At 38.3% G+C, this 22,024-nt stretch overlaps 1 protein-coding gene across 1 annotated transcript in view; it reads right to left on the reverse strand.

The window, feature by feature from the left end:
- Positions 1-4,677: 4,677 nt before the first annotated feature.
- Positions 4,678-22,024, reverse strand: part of rev3l (REV3 like, DNA directed polymerase zeta catalytic subunit) — a 361,606-nt gene continuing 344,259 nt past the window's right edge. The window contains exons 28-32 of the mRNA XM_039747940.1: positions 20,027-20,164; positions 16,929-17,119; positions 13,041-13,287; positions 7,632-7,841; positions 4,678-5,939 (exon numbers count right to left, since the gene is read on the reverse strand). Of these exons, the coding sequence (XP_039603874.1) occupies positions 5,799-5,939; positions 7,632-7,841; positions 13,041-13,287; positions 16,929-17,119; positions 20,027-20,164 (927 nt within the window). The 3' untranslated portion in view covers positions 4,678-5,798. The remainder of the gene's footprint in view (positions 5,940-7,631; positions 7,842-13,040; positions 13,288-16,928; positions 17,120-20,026; positions 20,165-22,024) is intronic.

A 22,024-nucleotide genomic window follows, 5' to 3' on the forward strand; every position in this document is an offset into this window, starting at 1 on the left:
TCAAAATTTTCCCCACCAAGGTTAATGTGACAGTTTTAGTCTTTGAATCTTCACTCATCGAAAACACTTAGAATTGTATTATACAGTGGAACCTCGGTTTGCGAGCATAATTCCAGAAATGTGTTCACAGTCCAAAGCACTTGTATATCAAAGTGAATTTCCCCATAAGAAATAATGGAAACTTGGATGATTCGTTCCACAACCCAAAAGTATTCATATAAAAATGATTAATACAAAATATAAACTAAAAATACATAAAACAAATTAACCTGCACTTTACCTTTGAAAAGAATCACGGCAGGTGTGAGTGAGTTTCTAAACTCTTGTGGGATTCCACCCAATGGGACGACACACGGAAGAGCGTCCCAAAGCAATCGCAGTCTCCCAGCGCTGTAGCTGTTCGCCGTATAAGCGTATCCAAAAATAATCGCGGACATGCAGACAGAGAATAGGAGACGATTGCCCTCAAGAGAAGAGAAGAAAGAGAGAGAGAGAGAGAGATGCGCTGGGCGAGCGAGAGAGATAAGGAGAGAGAGAACCACCATCAGCTCAGTTGTGATCGCATGACGCTCAGCAGACAAAGTGTATCCATACTGCTCGTATTGCAAGACATCGCTCATTTATCAAGTCAAAATTTCTTAAAAATTTTTGCTCGTCTTGCAAAACACTCGTAAACCAAGTTACTCGCAAACCGAGGTTCCACTGTATTATGGTCATTTGACCATAGTGGTTCAATCACCTCCACACCCTCAATTCTATCCTGATTATCACAAAATACTAAATCTAGACAAGCTTCACCCAGCGTTGGTGCTTCAACATACTGTGTTTTTAAAAAAATCAAGCACTGATTACTTCTAAAAACGCTTGTGCTCCGCTGTTTGCAAGATTATCCCAGTTAATACTTGGGTAATTAATGTCCCCCATGACTATAATATCCTTGTCTTTTTATTTCTAAAAAGATGTGTGGTGAAATTACTGTTTGCATTTGGAGGTCTATAACACACTCCTAAAATAAGGCCTCCTTTTCTAATGCTTTCCAGACAAAGCCAAGTACGTCCTCACTAAGATGGGGCTCATCGTCCAACTGAAGAGGACTTGCTATAAATTGATTTATATAAATAGTATATGCTACAGTATCTACTAACTATCTGGAGCACCACAGTGGCTGCAGGTTTTCATTCTAACCATCTTCTTAATTAGTGACCGGTTTTTGCTGTTGATTAACTGTTGCCTTTTAATTGACTTGTTTTTAAGTCTTGATTGTCTCTTTTTTTCCTTAATTAGCAGCCGAACAATATTGAGATACCAAATGAGCCAAGACATGACCAGCTAACCTGTGTCCATCGTACAAAATATCTGAAAATAAAGGTTCTCTAAATATTTTGACTGTGGGAATAGAAAAAGGAAAATCAGCAGCTTTGGAAATGCCTTCTGTAGTGGAATGAGAGCACCAACAAGCCATGGAATTAAACAATGGGGTTAATTAAAAACAAGAATCAGCTTCTAATTAACAAACTGGTTGGAGTGAGAGGCCCTACTTAGCTGGTCATCTGTTGTCTCACCTCACATCTTGTTTCTGTTTGGGTGCCGTTTAAGGAAAAAAATAAGCAATTCAAGGGTCCGAGTCTTAAAAAAACAAGGCAAATAAAAGGAACGAAAAAAGGGCACTTAAAGCAAACTGGCCACTAATTAAGAAAAGGGTTTGAATGAAAACCAGCAACCAACCCTGATCTATCTTATACTCATCCCCATCTTTGTTATTTAGCCAGGTTTCTGTTATTGCTATAACATCATAATTATGCTCCATACATACAACTCCAACTCACTTTACTTTTGACATTCCTAGTATTAAAGCAAACAATTTTTAAAGATGACTGACTCCTGCTATGCCAATTCACCTTGATGCTGTCAAGTACCTAACGACTTTGCTTCTGTCCTGCCCAATTCATTCCTTTCAAAGACAAGTGAGACCCTGCTATAGTCTCTCAACTCCACATTGATGATACAGGTGTAAATAGTAAATTGGTAGCACAGCGGTGCAGTAGTTGGAAATTCTGGTTCAACACCTAGTTGTGAAGGCTATCCAAGACTTTCCTAAATCAGCACCAACAAGGCCTTTGCAAAACAGGGAAGTCAGGTCCCAAACGCAGAGGCCAGCTGTGAGGATCGACAGAACCGCCATTGAAGCACACCATGTTTTTCCTCATTTAAAGGTCACCCATTTTAATCGACATTAAATGCGTCAAGTGGAGTTTGTGCTTATGTTAAGGCTTCATGACCGGTCAGATGAATGCTTGTGCACATGAAACTGGAAGAGGAGCTAAAAACTCTGAAACCCTCAGTCAGTCATTTTATTTAGGACAATGATCTGTTCTGCTGCACTAGACAGGTTAGGTGGTGTTTGAAAGTCGGTAAAGATGTGGATGTCCAACTGTTCTTTGTTGCCCTGCATGATTGACCTCTGTGGTTGTACTGCACATGTTTTTTTTTGGACTCATATCTGGCGATTTAATGCAAGGTGTCTCTCAGCCTTTCTGATGTGGTCGGATTATCAGACTCGGGGTCTGGACTCTTAGGGTGCATTAGAGTGGCCAAGGCTAACAGCAGTTTGTTATCTATAGTAGCAGGATGGGTGGCACTCAAGTTGTGATGCGTAACACAAGATGTGACCTGCCTTGAACAAATTATTTTGGGAATTTTAACTGGAAATGATTCCAGACCGGACAAAAGGCTCTCCTCCACATTATCTCTTAAAATTTTTGGTCAGCTTAGCTTAGAAACAAACCCACCCTATGGTTCTCTTTTCTCAGATCATCTCCAGGGGCTCCCTAAACTCTGCAGGTTTGTAAATCGAGCAGGAGGAGAAGTCCATTGGGTCAACTGACTAGTCGGGCTTCTGACTGAGGATGTGGGGGGTTGTGGTGGTCTTTTGTGTAGTGGGCTCCTTCAGTAAATATGTTTAATTCTTTCACATAATATTTCATGGTAGTTTATCGATTTCATCTCCTCTCTGAAATGTGAACACTGACATTATGGCAAAAGGGTGGCTTACTGTCAGCCATTTCTCCACTGAGTTTTAATTAAGTCAGAAGAAAGGTAATATTTAAATTATTATTTTATGCATAAAATCTTAGAATCTGTGGGACCCAGCACAATGTGGAAGCTGAACAAAACAAGATTAGTAATTATAAAATAAAAAGCAGTTTACGAGAAAAGCCTGGCCATTGTGATGAGTGTGGTTTCTTTTTTTCACATCACTGGTTTGCTTCCTTAGTGATGCCTTTTGTAGTTTTATTTTTTGCTACAACTGGTGTTGCACCACAACTGCAGTCGGGGTCATTGGCTGGTGTGTCCAATTACCACAAATCGACAGGAGAGGAGACTATTGTGCTCCAAAACCTCTAAACATCTTCTTCTGCTGCTGCTTAACAAATCTCAATTCTGCTATCACTAATCATGGCTGCATATGGTGAGGGTTTATGACTGGCTTAATTTAGGTACCTAACAAGCCGGCTAACATTAGCTGAAACGTTACTTTACAAAGCCACTGTGCAGGCTTGCATCAGTGCTACGAAATGTAGGTTTGGCACACTAAGCCTGTTACAATAAGACGTGTGTTTGGCCCTGGATGCACTTGGTTAGATTCCTTTGTACAGTTTCATGTGCAGCTTTTCTTTCTTGTAGTAGGTTGACTGCTATTTATAATTTGTAAGGGAAACCTAAAATCTCTGAAATATATACATTGTTTTTTTTAAGCGCATTCAATTTTGAGTTTAAAAGTGTTGAGTCCAGTTTCATGCCTTGTTGTGGAGCTCCTCTCTAAGCTGTGCATCATAGGATGATGGCTTCAGTCCTGCAGAGAGGCACACGCACGGAGGGGAGGACGTAACCCATTCAGTTCAGCAGTCTGCTTCACTAGCAGAGCAGTAACAGCCAATACTGTTGAGAAAATCTCATTCATGACACAAAAGCAACATTTCCACTTATGAATGTCACAGAACTTTCACTACATTTTTGGTACTTAATGTGAAAATAATGATCACTGTGTCTCAGGTGGATCCAGGAGGAAACCCAACTCCAGTTTGTTTAAGATCTGCCACCGGCAAACATTCAAGCACTACAAAAATGGAGATTCTTAACTAAACTGTTAATGTCCACATGCAGTCTACACATGATTTCCATTCAGGTTGAAAAAGCTTAAACTAAAAAAAAACAAAACACAATGAAAAGAGGAGATGTAGTAAAGACACAAGGCATTAAATGACAAATGGCTATTACTGCTACAGAGCATCCACCAACAGTCACCATCATAATGCACTTCACAGAGCAATCAGGTGTCCAATACACTCCAAAAAACTCACTGTCGGCCGTGTGCAAGCTGGCATCAAGAAAAATGCAGAAAGTGTGAAAGCTTGTGCAATTATAATATGAGATGAAGATTACGGAAAAAGCGGAATGAATTAATGAATACGACAAAATATATTCTCGAGAAGATGAATGAATGAAAGCTAAGAGTTTTTGAAGGCAGCAGCACCTCTGCCTGTGGACATTTCCTAAATGTCTCCAGTCCTTATCTAGATGCTGCACATCCCTCATTCAGACGACAACAAAACACAAGATGAGACGCAAACGTTGCCATTAACTGTTAAGGGAAAAACTGTTGCCTCACACTGCAAGTTAAGGCTTTGCAATACTTAGCAATACCATACATTGAGTTTTATTAAATCAGTCAGATTATTTTAACCTCCACCCACAGAAAAATTAATTTTAAAAAACATGTCCATCACAGTCCTTTTTTATACAGTTATACAAATACACATATCTTGTGTATAATAGTTTGGCAAATTATATAATTAGTTTTTACATAGGTTGGGAACATTTACTGTCGAGCAAATAGAAAGCATTAGAAATGCGGAAATGTGCACAAAGAAATAATATATACTCTCGCCATAAATTATCAAAATACAGTATTGCAACAGTCCCAAAAAGCTTTTGAAAACTCAGCTTTGGATGCCGTTCCCTTCCGTCTTCCAGGCAGCCAACCAATAACAAAGATGATTTGCACACGGGGAAAACAAAACTAAAAACACACACAAAAGAAACGTCTGTCAAGCGTGAAACAAACTGAGAAGTGGACACGTTGCACCATCACACATACCTAGGAAAACCAGCACACAAGGAGAAGGACAAAGACGAGGGCGAGGAGGACATCGTGGGGGAGTTTTGTTTTGATAGGTTTGGTGCACATAAAGACTCAACCAGCCACTTTACAAGGAAGTTTTTCTATTTACAATTTTTTTTCTTTTCTGTTACACAGTTATAGAAATTGTTTCTTTTAAACAGTGGTTATTCAGTTAAATATCTTTTTGCTGTTACCTGTTTTAAGGGTCACTTAACTAGACTCTAGAGTATGCAATTCTGAGATTGCTACAGCGCATTCTTGTGTAAGCTGATGGCCTTCCATTCCTCAAATTCTTATGAAAAATGACAGTCAAAAGGCCAATAAGTCTGTGATCACTTTGAAAAACATTGGAGCAGCTAGTGTACTGTATGGTCATCATGGGGGTCATTTTTCTCCCAACACAGCACATCATCTGGCATGGGCCCACAGGCTAGGGGCTCCTCATAAAAGCATATGTTACAAAAAATAACCTGAATGGTTAACTGAAGCACCATTTTGACAGGGTAAAGTGGTTGGTTGTTGTGGTGGCAGTAGGGGGTACTTTGTGCCAACAGCGAGAGGCTTGGGTAGTAACTTTTGCTCCATTCTTAGTGGGGGACCTTTCACATCCACAGAATCAGAACTGGTCCAAAAGCTGCCGGAGGTATGGGGCCTTGGAGAGTTCCCGGTTCACTCTGGACAGTTTGTGCAATACCGGACAATCTAAGCACACACATTGCACATGCCGGTCTACGCATCCAGTACAGCCCTTGCATATCTGGAGGGGAAAAAAAGACAAGAAGATGTTAAGAGGAGGATTTAAATTCAGGGAAAGTAGCAACAACAAACAATATTCATTGTGTTGGTATAGTGGTGCAGTGGTTAGTGCTGCTGCCTCATGTATCCAGCATCCTAAGGTTTTAGTCCTATTTCTGCTGCTGTTCTCTGGGTAATAAGTTTTTTTCTCTCAGATACCCAAATATGTGAAGGTTAGGATGATTGTTGACTCAGAATTGCCCAGTTTATGCCAGTGGCCCCTGTGATTGACCAGCACCTTTGTCCTGAACAGTTTCAGGTTTTGTACCCAGCACTGCTACTACAGGCTCTGGTCCCTGTGGTCCTGAATATGACTAAGAAGGTCTGAGAATGTTAAGTTATCAAAGTATTTTGCTTTTGCTAAGGGCCAGCCATATGCCTTTTTACACTGGCCAACAAATTTTACAACAGTTTTGGTTCCTTGGAGATTATGACAACGTTATTCAAGCTGAACACACATATAATTGTCAGACTGACTGTAGTAATCTGGAGAAACATGAAATAAACCTTTATTGAAATTAATGTATTTAATCATCTAATCATGCTGACACTTTTTATGATTTGAACTGAGCTAAGCATGTTTACTGTTAATTTTTTTTTTTGCACTCTGCATCTCAAGTTGCTTGTTTCAGTGTCCAACAATAGTCAGCCAGCATCTATGGACTCCTCTTGCCCTGATGTCACTTTTCCACTGATGCAAATTCCAGGTGAATCCTTTCACCAAGTTCATCACTGACTATACCATGATCAGCATGGGAGAAGTCCAAATGTGAATACAGAAAATAAATATTTAGTGACATGTTGAACTTTATGGTTTTGTATGCTTAAAACATAGCTGAATGTATTTTGGTGCTCTGCAGTTATCAACAAAATTCTCATCAACATCCTTGAATGCCTCCCATAGGAGTTCCTTCAGCCCAATAGCAGATCTTTGAATCATTTTTCATTGATAACGTGTCTGATTTGGGGACCAAAAGAAATGCCTTCCTTAATCCTTGCATCAGTTATTTGTGGAAACATCAGTCTCAAATATCCAAACCGTTTACCTTCTTTGTTCAGCACTTTTATTAAATTTTTCATCAGTCTAAGTGTATCTAAGTCTAAGATAGTATATCAAGAGGAGGCAAAAATACCTTTGTTGTGTTGGCAGCCCAATGCTTACGGAGTGGCCAGTTCTTTTTAATATAATGAGACTGGTTGTCCAATTTGCTTGTACTACATATGCATACTTATAATAAGACAGGAAATAACAAAAATAGGGCATTAAAAAAAGCAGTACATGGCAGGAAAAAGTAAAGGTGTTTTTTTGTGACTAGCAGGCAGAAATTCATAAGATACATCCAAAAATGTTCATGAAGCAAATTCTTCATTGTTCAGTGTAATTAGTGCATTTGTTTCACTTTGTCTGATAGTGGCCCTAATTTTGCTGAAGGGTGTAATTCACGGGCAGGAGGTATCTCTCATTTTTTTTATGTGTAGACTGCATTGAAAAACTGGAGATTCAGTGCTAGACGGCATCTGGCTGATCTGCTAATTGAGAGCTCCACCCAGATCTGTGTAGAACTGAATCAGTGAGGGTGCAGCACTAACCACTGTGCCCCTCATGCTCCCACATGTGAGACTGTCATTAACGGGATGTCTGCCACACTTTTACCTTGAGTAGTTGCTCCTGCCTGCACTCCCAGCCATGAATCTCCTGATGCAGGATGATGGCTACTTGCTGTGGCTGTGTCCGGCATTTACTGCAAATGCCAAGCTGTGTTAGGTCATTACACACAGGACAGTGCAAAGTGGTGAAGTACTGTGAGATGGTTCCTTTATGGCCGGCCTGTTCAATGCCCCCAGAAGTTGCTGCTTTCTGGATCTGTAACAAAGTAGGAAAAAAATAACATTGAGTGACATGAAGAGACAAGTCCAGACCACCAAGCATGGCTACTTCATCTGCACTGAGCCTTGAAAGCACTCTTGATGAAGGCCAGATCTCTCATCTTTACTTCTTTCAACCTTAAGGTTTTTGTTGCCCCTGAAACTACAATAAAGTTGTCATTCCAGGGGAGTCATTTACATTTAGCCAATCAGCATTAAATTTAGCCTCTGACACCATAAAGTAAGGACTAACATCCTTATTAAAGTCTTATTAAAGTAAGGACTTTAATAAGACAGCGTCACAAAAGTCTGCTTACCTTTAAAATGTTTATGATGACAGATTTTCTTTCCAGGATTGAAGGACTGACAAAGGAAACCTTGTTGTGATTTTTCCTTCCAACCGAATACCTAATATGCCCACCCATGCAGTCCCTATTTTCATGATGTCAAAGGCTAACTTTAAAGCTGACTGGTCTAGAATGGCAAATAGTCTGGGGAGGAAAAGAAACCTGACAAAATTCAGGACTCCGAGACCTAAACAACCTCTTAACATCATCTTTGCTGCCTTAGCCAACTGCTCTCAAGAGTGAAAGGTTTCTAGAAGTTCCTGAAACTGTTAAACCTGTGAGCATACTGCTCCCATTTTGCCTAAAGAAAAGGAAGAAGCAGATAATAAGGATAAATAAATGATACATATGCTGAGAAATAAGGCAGTAAGAGTGACAAAAGGACAGAAACAGAGCAAAGGATAAAAAATGACTAATTTAATAAGGACCACTCAGAGTCTGATGGTTTTAATTGTGCTTTTTTATTTTTTAACTGTGTGTGATGCTCTGTGATTGCTTTGTGCAGGCATATTAAATTCTGTCCAACTGTTCCAACTATATTTGTTATCAAAACTCAATTCTGCTTCATGTTTCAAATACTGTTTTAAGTGGGTTTTGTTTTCGTACGTTCAGAATCAGCTCCTTAAAGCCTGTAGGGTCTGCCACTCAATGAGAGGCTCTTCCACATTTTATGATACTTGCTTATTTACTGTATGTCAATTTACTTAGTAACTCGAATTACTTATAATCATAAAAACAGGTTCTGATACTTTCCAAAACAGGATGAAATTCAGTTCCTTGCGACTTATTGAGAGCAGATGATTTTTAAATTAAGCTGGAATAATTCTAAAATATTCACAGTGGTGCAAATCAGATCACATTAGGTACTAAAGATAAGGACCTCATTCCATCTACACCTTTGTCTGCCTCCCACTCTGGCCTGTATCCCAGCTCTCCAAACACCTATGGCCCAGCCCAAGTTATGCTGCCTCTTGAAGACTAATATTGTATGGGACATTATTGGAATTTTTTATATTATTGTACTGTTTTTTGTTTTTGTACATAATATTATCAGTAACTGGTATTGTATATTGATAAGCAAAACGATTTGTGCGAGATCAAATTTATGCAGGGTTTCACTGCTAGCAAAATTCATGTCATTGACACACAAAGAAATATGTTTAGTTCCTGTCTATAAGCGTTTACATACATCTTTGCATCTGCTTGTCATTTAGTATTTAAGTAACGATCTCTAGTAAAGGAGAAAAAAAACGCTATTAGTTGCTGTCTCGTGTAGACATTTTCTTGAACTGTCAGATGTGTGTGTTGTGATTGTTCCAATAATTATGACAACAATCTTGGCAATTCTGAACACGTGTCAGAGACAGAAATGAATCTTGAAGCTCCACAGTACTTGTAATGTTGGCTTCCTCAACCTTCTCTGCATGAATCAAGAAACTGGAAAGGGTGGTTGCTAGGTAACAGTGGGTGGGAGTGTCCTCCCACGTAGTGCGTTTTTCAGTGGAGAACATGGTAAATATGTAGGATGGTCATTTTGCAATGTCTTTGCATGGAAAATATGGCACGTCACATTTTTGGGGTTGAAAAATACAGCATAACCACAGTGATGTGAAAGAGAAACACAAGCACAGTCCATTTTACTGATTATACTGGTATGCATTATGCAGTTGTGGAAAAGAACACAGGTAAACAGGGAATGTGAGGCTTTAGAGAGGAATATTCCTTGCTTTCAACCCCAAAAATATTCATCGCCCCCATCAACTTTTTTGATAGACCTGTGTTTTACAATTGTGAATTCACCATTGTAATGAATTTTAATCAGTTTCACGAAAACGGTATGCTAATTGAAACTTCCCTGTTTTGCTTGTCACTATTTATTGTCCTATTTATTATTTTTTGAAATTTTATATTGATGAATTGAACAACAAAACAAATACTTGGCTAATTTTTTTTCTGCCAATAAAGTACATAAACAAAATCGTTGGAGAAGCACCACTGCGGGAACTCTGAAGAAAAAGATCAGAATGCAGATCTGGGCAGAAACACAGCGCTAATTTGCTGAGCGAAGAAAAGATTTCAAAGAGAAGGTAGGTTGCATGTACTTTGTAATTACAAGTGGGGACAGCACCAAAGCCAGAAAGCACTGCAGTGGCCCATATTCAATTATTCCATGTAGTGTACCTTCTGCTGAGGCTGTTTTGAATTCTCACAGGACTACTCTTATATCACTTAAAAACTGAATACCTCTGTGTTTGTTGTGTTATTAAAATCATCAAAAAATGTCAAAATACTTTTATTGTTAATGGCTTAATTGATTGATTAAAGTCTGTCCACACTAAAATGACTGAAAAGACATATGGTGTAGCCATTTACTTACATGGGGCATACACACATCGACAGAACAGGAAGAGGAAATGTCTTCCTTGAAGGGAAGGTAACACTGCCGACCATGGGATTTATCGCAAAAGTGGAGCAACCCATGAATTATTTATCTTTTGTTCATGTACAAAACACAATTTAAATGCATAAAGGTAATCAACACAACAAGCTCCACTATTCTGTGACCGCTATGGTAGAAAATGGTTTTCTTCCGTGAAGGGTGGCCATTTAGACATTGTACTGAGCAGAACCCAGTCAGTGAAGGGCCATGTAATAAGTACAAACATCACATCGCAACTTGAGTCGGTGTTTTCCAAACTCAGTGCTTTCATCCATCCACACTGAAATGCTAAGCCAGCATGTTCAGAAGCTTGTAGCTCTGGACAGCATTTTCAGAAGTCCCCATTTTCTGGAGTTAAAAACACTTGGGGTATTGTAAATAAAAGGTAAAAAAAACAGACATGACTTTTTTAAACATAGAAAACCTAGAAGTGTAGACATAGCCTCAGACAACCTTCCCTTATTTTGCTGCTGTTAGGATATCAGATTTTTTTCTCTCCTGTGTGGCAATAAATAACTTAACAGTAGTAAAACTAAACTTTAGATGGAAACATCAAAACAATACTGGATTTGAAATAGCCAATCATTAGCAAAGTAACAAAGACACATGAATTCATGTATCTAATTTTATTTTTTCTTTTAATTATGTCAAAGTATTAACAGGGTGACATGTCAATCTTGACTTGATATTCAAGTCTAAAGTCTGTGATGTAATGTGTGTCAGCTTTGCTCTAAAATGTTGTGGTGTAGCTGGAGTGAAGATGCTGTAGAAACCACAATTCCACTGATCACAAGTATTAATGTACCATATGTGATAATGGGCACTTGCAGGGCCTTCAATTGTCTTACAAGCAGGAGACTCACTTGCTCGTGTTATATGTGAGAAATGATATCAATGTTCTTGTTTTACTATTTGAATGTATTTATCAAAGATAGTAAAGGAAGAAAAGGTTACTGTATAATTAACTAGCAAAATACCCGAGCTTCGCAGCGGAGTAGTGTGTTAAAGAAATTATGAGAAAGAAAAGGAAATATTTTAAAAATAACGTAACATGATTGTCAATGTAATTGTTGTAGGCTTATTTTAGTAATGAGAGTGAATTTGATGATTATAAAGAGTTTCATTTAGGATTGTAAATGTTGTGTATGAGAAATGCACATTTTTAGGATGTAAGGATCTCTTTGTAAACAATGTTTGCAGTTCTGCCCTCTAGCTGTAAAATGCCCAAGCTGTCTGCTGAGCTTACTCTTGAGCAGGCAATGCACAGTTGGCCATGTGAGAAGCAATCTTGTGTCAAGTCAAAGCCGACCTTTTTTAGAGTCTGGCCGTGTGACTTATTGTCAAAGTGAAGCAGACCTTTACTAGAAATTGGAGGCGTTTGAATTGGAAAGGGAGGTCAGAGGGTATGAGAGGGATGCGAGGAATAAATACAGTCTCCCCTGAGCCAGTTCCAGTGAAGACAGTTGTGTCAATGAGGTTCTTGTGCAGAGATTTGATCTGAAGCCTGGTGATGTTACAAAATTTTTGGTGGTTCTAAGTTTCGTAGTTGCATAATTGGTGAAAGTAAAGTATGCGGAGGTATTGCAGGAGAATTAAGAGTGTGAAGAAACTAAATGAAAAGGCAGGAGTTACCAGCAGGAAGACGTGAAGCAAGGCGAACAATAACAGGCTTGAAGCGGTGGAGTAAAGAAGAAGGGAGCAATGAGCACAACGAACAGCTGAGAAAAGTAAAGAAGTGAGGAGGCACATGAGTATGGTGCGCGGACAGCGGCCGTGTGGAAAAAGGAAGGGGGACCGGGGGCGGCCCTTGTGCATCTCTGCTATGAAATAAATCCTCTGTTAACGGAAACAAGGAATGAAACCGCCAAAAAGACGCTGTTATTTTCAAAAGTTTTTTATGGGGCATGGTGCAAAATGAAACATACTTAACGTCTGTAAGTACAGTGTAAAGGATGAGCATGAGAAATTTGGGCTTCCTATGTATATTGGAAGTCGCAGAAATAGTGAGGAGGGGTTTCCCCTATCTATATATACAGTTTAGGGTGTACAACTGTCTCCCCACCTTGGGTGTTGCAATAGGACATGAAACATACTTAACTTTTGTAAGTACAGTGCAAGGAATGTGCATGCAAAATTTCAGCTTCCCACCTATATGGAAAGTGGGAGAATTAGTGATGAGTCAGTGAGGGCTTTGTCTTTTATATGTATAGATTCAGTATCCCATTGCCCAAATAGGTCAGTAAAGAAAAAAAAAAGTTACAAATCAAGCTAGGCATTTTGTGAAGGGCACAGAAAACCCCACAGAAACATTAAACAAAAAATGTTGCATGACCTTGATGCAAATCAGTCTCTAGCATTTTATAAAGGACATATTTTTGAGGCCTATCATTCAACACTCTCTCTTGCGTACCCTGGGGAGCTCCTGGTACCAACCAAACACATCCACTCCAATTAGTGAGAACACTCTGTCCAAGGGTGGCAGGATCTGTTTGGTGATGTAATAGACTGCATTCAGCCGAAGAGTGGGATCCTGGAGGACTTCAATTGGCCGTCGAACCAGCTGTATAAGAGGTAACCCAGGAATCCCATAAACTATGACATAAGGAACCCTCTCGCCGACTCGAGGCTCAGACCGCCTATCGTAAGACAGCATGCGCCTGTAAAATGAAGGAGAATCACACATAAAAAAGCAGTCCATACTCAACATAATATATGCTTTAGTAAAGTATACTTTAGGGTTAGACTACAGAGGTGTTCATTGTGCTTGCCATAAGAAGGGGGCTGTCATAATGTTTGTACACCCTTCATATCACAACAAAATGGCTGACAAATGTGTCATACATTTAATTCAGAGTCTGATATGAGCCACAAACATTGGGCTGAGAGAGGCCGGGTAGGTCCTGAATATTTGAACACTATGTTCAATAGTGATACTGTAACTGTTTAATCAGATTATTACTATGGGTTATTTGAAGATCAGATCTCATTTTAATGAGAGAATATAGTGTAGAAATGAAGAAAATTTAAAATGCATCATAAAGTTTATCTGAAGATTGTTTTAGCACAATTATCTGCATCACAATGCACTTTATGGAGCAAACAAGGCAACAGTATATTTTTGTATCAAGCAAAGAAAGAAAAAAAAAACAGGAACATTTATTTATATAGTACAAATATATAAACTTACAATTACTGGCAACACAAGTAACAACACAAAGCACATCACTGACAGATAACAAAATTAGTTCAGAGCTGAAATATTTTGAGAGCACAAATCAAAAAGTTTTACAAATCACAGCAACGATCTAAACCTATAAAAAAAGGAACATGGTGGGGGTGTCAAAGGACAACTGCAGGATGAAGGAACAATTTTATGGCAGACCTATTCAAACGTTAGGAACATGAACAGTGTTGGACAAGATGATTTTTATCTGGCTGATTAGCACAGACTGTTCAAACATGAAAATGAATGAACAGAAAGTGAATAAAAAAAAACACACACACATATGTGTTTGAACATCACAGCACACTAAATACTCCACAAAAAAATTATTTTTTTATCTTTTGCTTATCAAGAGAAGATTGTAGTTATGGCTGATTAAAACTTTTAATCTGTTTTAAGGAAGAACAGATATAAAATTCCTGACACAGTAGGCTTCAATAGGGAAAAAAACTGAATGAACAATAAACACCACCAAAATGTTCAAAAGGGGTAGGGGTATGTCAGATGTCCACTCATATGCTTACAATGTCCCAAACACATGTATTTATACTAAAACCTTCTCTTGAACAGCTGAGGTGCATGCCCAAATGGGATTTAGCTTTTGAATTGAAGACCTTTCTTCTCCCCTCACTCGTTGGTTATAAAACCACAATGCTATGCTTGTGGATTTTTTTGACTGTAGTTTATGAAACTGCACCACTGAATTGACATCTGCTTACTAAAGCACCTCTGATATGAACATAAATGAGGCAGAAGTTCTACCTGATAATGTTTTAACTTGCTCTTCTTTAATGGTATGCCTCTCTCAGACAATGCTCTGCAATATTAACATGATGTGAGTGGAAAGGTACCCAATGAATGAGCTGAGGAAGTACTCATGACTAATAAATGAGAGGAGTGACGGGTCTTCAATTTAAAAGGTAGTTCTTGTTTGAGCACACTCCTCAGCCATCCATGAGAGGATTTCTAAAAATTGTTTATTTTAGTAGTATTTTAGCCAAAATACATCTGTTTGAGATGTTGTCAGCATACGACTGTATATCAGATAGGTGGCTTATACAACATGGATGTTTTGATATTGTTTGCTCTTTGTTTAGTGTTGGTCCTCATTGAAGCCTATTGTATGCAGAACCTTGTTATCTTCATTCTCCATAAAAACATGACTTTTTTTCTTTTACTATCTTTTACTATCTACAACTACCTTTACTACAAACAACAACAGATAAAAAGAAATATATATCTTTTTTGTGTTGAATATTCCTTTAAACATGGGAAATGCACATAAGGAGCATTTCCTGGCAAGATTCTTAAAAAGAATGCATCCAATGATCAGCAAATTGCAGAAGACAGTGAATTTATCAGTTTTGCTAGTTCTGTGAAATACACCTGTAATAGTATTCCTGAAAACAGCAGTCCAAACTCAGTCAACTCAAGTGCACTTTTGTTTATAGTTAAACTGGAAGAATTTAGGAATCTACACTTTATCTCCCTTTGTAATGTTTCTGAGCCATTTAATCACAATGCAAGTCTTCGTCAAATATCCAGATCTTATTCTTTACCTAATTATGCAGTCAGATACCCAGCATATTAAAAACAGTAACAAGGCCTGACCAGATCTTACTAAAGTGCAAATATGGCCTTGTGGCAGGACAGCAGCAGCCACAATCCTAAACTGAAATAAGTGCATTTGGAAAATGGATGGGTGTACCATGCATAATAGTGGACAGGCAAGCAGCATTGACAGGCACAAACAGACATAGCCAATAGTCATATTCTCTGAGAGGAACAGCCCATTTAGGTAACAGTGTGATGCACACTTTAAATGATGTCTGAGTGCCATGTAAATTTTGGAGTAAATATCTGTTTCTGTTGTACTGTGTCTCTGTGCAGTAATAGGGTGACACAGGTGAGCACTGCTGCTGCCCAGACCCAGAATCCTTTATAGCCTGTGTGCAGTTTGCATGTTCTCCCTGTTTCTATATGGGTTTCTTCTGGGAGCCCTTGCTTTCCTTCCACAACCAAATGGCATGCAGGGTAGACACTGGCAATTCTACATTGTGCGTGTTCCCCATGCAACAGCATCGCCCATAGTTTGTTCCTGCCGTGAACTCAATACTGCTGGAATAGCTGACAACACTCCCTCAACCCTGAAATGGATCACTGGGCTAGAAAGTGAATGTATTGTAAGTTTAAGTAACAACACTTAATAAACAGAAATTACAGAATTGTCAGTGCTGGTATTACCTTCTGAAGGAAAGTTTTAGCCAGAAGATTTTTTTTTTGAGAACATTTAAGAATTGTTGGTTAACTTCAACCGCTGTTCTTTTGAAAGAAGTAGGGATAACCACAAAGTACATCACTGTTGGTAAAATGTATAAAACCAGTGAGCTGTGGAAATGTGTTGGGACACCGTCACTGGCTAGGGATGCCAGTCCTTGAAACAATTTCTGTTTAGCTCTAAACACAGTGAAACCTTACATTTTGTACACTAGATGAGATTTTTTTTTATCCTGTTTCTAATTGCACTTGCATCAACCTCCCCTGCCCTCCGCACCCTGCGACCACTCTTCCATTTTATTTTATGTTTGAAATCGTGCAGATGGATTTTCAGCGAACTTTCTAAGTAAAAGCCTTGGTACCTCCTCCTGTCACAGACTGTCCCACAGGCACAAGAGTTTACTGCACATGCTTTGGTGTCCATGTTTCTCAAGTTTCTGCTCAGTGTTGAACCTCTGTGAAAGTTTGACTTGTTTCCATCTAAACTTAAGGGTATCTGGTTTCATTCAACTTGAAATTATCAAAGGTTTTTTTCTCTTTTGTTCGAAATTTTCTGCATTTCTTTTAATTGCTATAAAAGTGATTATATATAGTATATACATATATACTATAGTGTGCACTAGCTAAAATGATGTGCCACTTCATGACACAAAGGAAACACGAGAAATGCCTAATATGTAATGTTTAATTGTTGTTCGACATTAAAACTTACATTACTTACAACTTTTAAATTAACAAAATTTTTACAGATTTGCATACATTATTCTTAATGTAGGGTGGATGTTGCTCTTCTCATACCTTGTCAGCTCAAGTGCAGGCACACAGGCACCAGGGCGGTAGGAGTTGCTGCCTCTATACTCCTTAGCAAAGGTTAAATCTTGCATGCTGGCTTTGCCCTCCAAGATCTTCAGGCACTGTCTCATGATATACTGCTTAATCTGGCTGATGTCCCTGGTCTCAAACAGCAATTTAAGAGAGCGTTCAAGAATCTGAAATAAAAAGTCTGTAATTTATAATCTGTACCCAATGACGCACCACAAAAGCTTGAAAGTAGTAGCAGTTGTTGACTTAATGTACAACATTTTAGAATAGGACATAACATCTAATGTTTGCTAGGTTTCAATACTTACAGTTCTATACAAGGTGGTAGTTGCAGCCTATTCTTTACCTGGGGCTTTCTTTTTAGGATTAAAGATCTACTGTAACGTTTTAACCTCTTTTTGTCACCTCCTTCTGCGACCAAAAACACCCTGCATTTTATTGTGTCACTAAAAATATTGTGACAATTACAGACATTTTAGTGCTTATGTTGACAACATCCATCTCATCTGCTGCAGGTCTCTTGTAACAAGTGAGAAAATGACAGGCAGCTATATGCCATAAGTGATGAAAAGAAGTAACACTCTTTAGAAGACATCCAGTCCTCACGGTAATGCCTTGTACATGGGCTTGCTAAAGGAGATCAGAACACGGTTACGCTTATTTGTGGCCTCTAGTGCCTCAGTAGAAGCAACCACCAACAACTTGAGTTCATTCAAAAATTAAATGTAAAATGGATGGACTAGTAAGAAACTCCATATTGATGAGTTTAGAGTTGAAATACTAAATAAAGAATTCTGGAAAAGCAAACAGCTGATTAACAAAATATTAAGAAAGAACTGAATGAGGGCTTAGTTAAGAATTAGAAAAACATGTTAAAGTTACCTTGTAAGTAATGTTACTAGTGAATATACAAACCGGATTCCAAAAAAGTTGGGACACTATACAAATCGTGAATAAAAACTGAATGCAATGATGTGGAGGTGCCAACTTCTAATATTTTATTCAGAATAGAACATAAATCACGGAACAAAAGTTTAAACTGAGAAAATGTATCATTTTAAGGGAAAAATATGTTGATTCAGAATTTCATGGTGTCAACAAATCCCAAAAAAGTTGGGACAAGGCCATTTTCACCGTGTGGCATCTCCCCTTCTTCTTACAACACTCAACAGACGTCTGGGGACCGAGGAGACCAGTTTCTCAAGTTTAGAAATAGGAATGCTCTCCCATTCTTGTCTAATACAGGCCTCTAACTGTTCAATCGTCTTGGGCCTTCTTTGTCGCACCTTCCTCTTTATGATGCGCCAAATGTTCTCTATAGGTGAAAGATCTGGACTGCAGACTGGCCATTTCAGTACCCGGATCCTTCTCCTCACGCAGCCATGATGTTGTGATTGATGCAGAATGTGGTCTGGCATTATCTTGTTGAAAAATGCAGGGTCTTCCCTGAAAGAGATGACGTCTGGATGGGAGCATATGTTGTTCTAGAACCTGAATATATTTTTCTGCATTGATGGTGCCTTTCCAGACATGCAAGCTGCCCATGCCACACGCACTCATGCAACCCCATACCATCAGAGATGCAGGCTTCTGAACTGAGCGTTGATAACAACTTGGGTTGTCCTTGTCTTCTTTGGTCCGGATGACATGGTGTCCCAGATCTCCAAAAAGAACTTCAAATCGTGACTCGTCTGATCACAGAACAGTCTTCCATTTTGCCACACTTCATTTTAAATGATCCCTGGCCCAGTGACAACGCCTGAGCTTGTGGATCTTGCTTAGAAATGGCTTCTTCTTTGCACTGTAGAGTTTCAGCTGGCAACGGTGGATTGTGTTCACTGACAATGGTTTCTGGAAGTATTCCTGAGCCCATTCTGTGATTTCCTTTACAGTAGCATTTCTGTTTGTGGTGCAGTGTCATTTAAGGGCCCGGAGATCACAGGCATCCAGTATGATTTTACGGCCTTGACTCTTACGCACAGAGATTGTTCCAGATTCTCTGAATCTTCGGATGATGTTATGCACAGTTGATGATGATAGATGCAAAGTCTTTGCAATTTTTCGCTGGGTAACACCTTTCTGATATTGCTTCACTATCTTTCTGCAACATTGTGGGAATTGGTGATCCTCTACCCATCTTGGCTTCTGAGAGACACTGCCACTCTGAGAAGCTCTTTTTATACCCAATCATGTTGCCAATTGACCTAATTAGTGTTAATTGGTCTTCCAGCTCTTCGTTGTGCTCAAATTTACTTTTTCCAGCCTCTTATTGCTACTTGTCCCAACTTTTTTGGGATTTGTTGACACTGTGAAATTTTGAATCAACATATTTTTCCTTTAAAATGATACATTTACTCGGATTAAACGTTTGATCTGTCATCTACGTTCTATTACAAATAAAATATTGACATTTGCCATCTCCACATCATTGCATTCAGTTTTTATTCACAATTTGTTTAGTGTCCCAACTTTTTTGGAATCCGGTTTGTAACATTCTTCTTCATTGCTTTAGTTTTAAAATCTGACATTACAGTGACAGGACATCCCTCGGTTTAACTAAAAAGAACTTTGTGACTGTTTTTGCAATCTCCACAAAAATGTTTAAAAAAACACCTAAAGCATTATCATTTAGCTGGTGATTGTATCAGAATATATTTACTTGCCAACTGCAGCATATATAAAAACTTCAACACACTAAATAAAGAAAACTTCAGTGGTCCAAACTACGGTCTTATGCTATAATAACCTACAATATCAATGTAAAAATTGGCAACAAAATAGTAATAACTACCTTGTCACTTTTACTTGTAAAATGCAGTCCCCATGGGCTAATGGTGACATTCTGGAATAAACTGTATTTGAAATATCTATGGAGAGTTGTAAGCACATATTAATAAACAGTGCTATGCAAATACAAAATGTACGTAACTAATATGAACATTTGGTCTACAGTCTAAAGTTATTTTGTGACTCTGAACAGAATTATTACATGATAATAAACAAAAGCATCAAAAAATCTTGAAATTCAATATAATTTCAAGGCAAATTAATTTGTACAAAAGCCATAACGTTACCTTTGCAACAGCAGGACATCCATCTCTTCTAACTGTCTCAATGCCTTTGGCATCAAAAATAGGGTCCTTCTGGTCCATTGTCTCATACATATAACCTACATATCTCTTTTTTGTTTGCAAAACAGAAGGCAAATATACCTGTGGGCAAAAATAAGGAGATTTATTTATCGATAATGAACTGGAACTGGTTAGACACAGGGTTGTAGCGGACAGTGCTGCTTTCTTGCGGCTTCGGGAGACTGGCATAGAACCATGGCCTGTTCACAAACTGCATGCATGGAGTTTCTAATTCTCTCAGGGTTTCGTGTCTATTAGTGATCTTAAATTGCTCTGACAAAAAGGCTCTAACTCTTTCAACTTCCTTGTTGCTTTTGTCACACAATATAAAAAAAAACAAACTAAACACATTTAAAAAAAATAAAATAAAACTGGGGCATGGCGAATGAGTGTGTGGTCTGTAATGGACTAGTTCTCCATCAATGGTGCATTCCTGCCTTGCACCCAAGTGTTGTCTTCAAAAGCTCTAGCACGGAGATGGATGAAACTAAGTTGCAAATGGGAGGATGGATGGTTATGCTTATACACAGCCCCATGCTCTATAGTATAATTTATTTAAAATACAAAGATCTGAACATAAATGTATAGTTGTTAGTGCAGTATTAAATGGCTTAAACATTTTAAACATTACAAATGATCAAGGTTTGACGAAGTCAGCGTAATATTATACACAAAATATAATGAAAATAATAATGATGCAATATAATTACTCAATGAACTGCAACAGTTCTTAGGAATATTTTTTCCCCCCACAAATATTTCAAATAACATCACGCTAGATTGGAAAATCGAAATGTATTTTATTTAAACTAAAGTGTTATAGTATTTTTTGAACAGATTTTAACTTTGAAATATACTGTACATTGTGAACCTATTATAAAACCTTATAACTCTCTGAATCTTCCTACTAATAATATTAAAGCCACCTAAAAGCCACTTTATCTTTCAATGTGTACATTGCTATACGTGGTCTGATAAGTAGTAGTTTTTAAATGGCTTTAATTTCATGTTACAGGCTATGTGAAATAAGTCTTCTAACAATCACAATGACAAATGAAACATTACCTCTGAATATTAGCTTTTGTGACCAATGAGCAGTCATTTTGTTAACTTTAATTAATTCTGTTCTCCAAGAGCATGTTGTGTCTAAGCAGCTTTCTGGACGATTGTGTTGTGCTCTGCTTTGTAAATGAGGCTCTGAATTTTGGGTGTGTCTGGATTTTCTACACTTCGCATGGCACAAATGCTGTTAAGAGGTACTGGTTTAAGAACTGAGCAAAACAAGACTTTTTTCCTTTTTTTGAATAAAGTATTTTAGGTGCCTGCTGTCAAGGAACAGAAGGCAGGTTATTTTTCATGTTCCCAGGCCACAAACATGAGTATATGCAAAGCACTTTGTTGTTGAAATTTACTGTATTGTGATCTAGCCGCTATTTTTATGACATAAGTGCTCTGCTCAAAGCATTGCTCACTTTATTTTGTATCTGTGGAAGGCACAGTATACAGCTTTTAGCTAGATGTTTTTGCTAATGTACCTTGTATCATTTGTTTAGGCTGAGTGCATATGAAGATCTGGATCCCATGCTTTGGTAGTTTACATATGACGCTACTGTCTTTATCTAGTTGTGTCTAACTGCTTACTAAAATGATAAAGTTATTCAGTGAGGTGAGAATTCATGCAGGTCATTTATTTGCATTGTTTTCATCACTTGTTCTTATTTCCGTTTCACAGACAATAGTGGAGTGTGTGAGGCCTTGCTTTGCAAGCAGTAATTGTTTGGTAAGTGTTGAGATAGCTGCACTTTTGTTGATTTTAGCGCTGCGGTCTGAATGACAAAGTCTGTTTCTGGTACAGTAGGTTCTAAATTTTGATCAACTGGTATTCCTTACACACCTATAAGGAATACAGTTCTGCTTTTAAACAAGTCACCTTATTGTTTT

This window comes from Polypterus senegalus, chromosome 3 (genome assembly GCF_016835505.1).
Source record: "Polypterus senegalus isolate Bchr_013 chromosome 3, ASM1683550v1, whole genome shotgun sequence".
Taxonomy (NCBI): Eukaryota; Metazoa; Chordata; class Cladistia; order Polypteriformes; family Polypteridae; genus Polypterus; species Polypterus senegalus.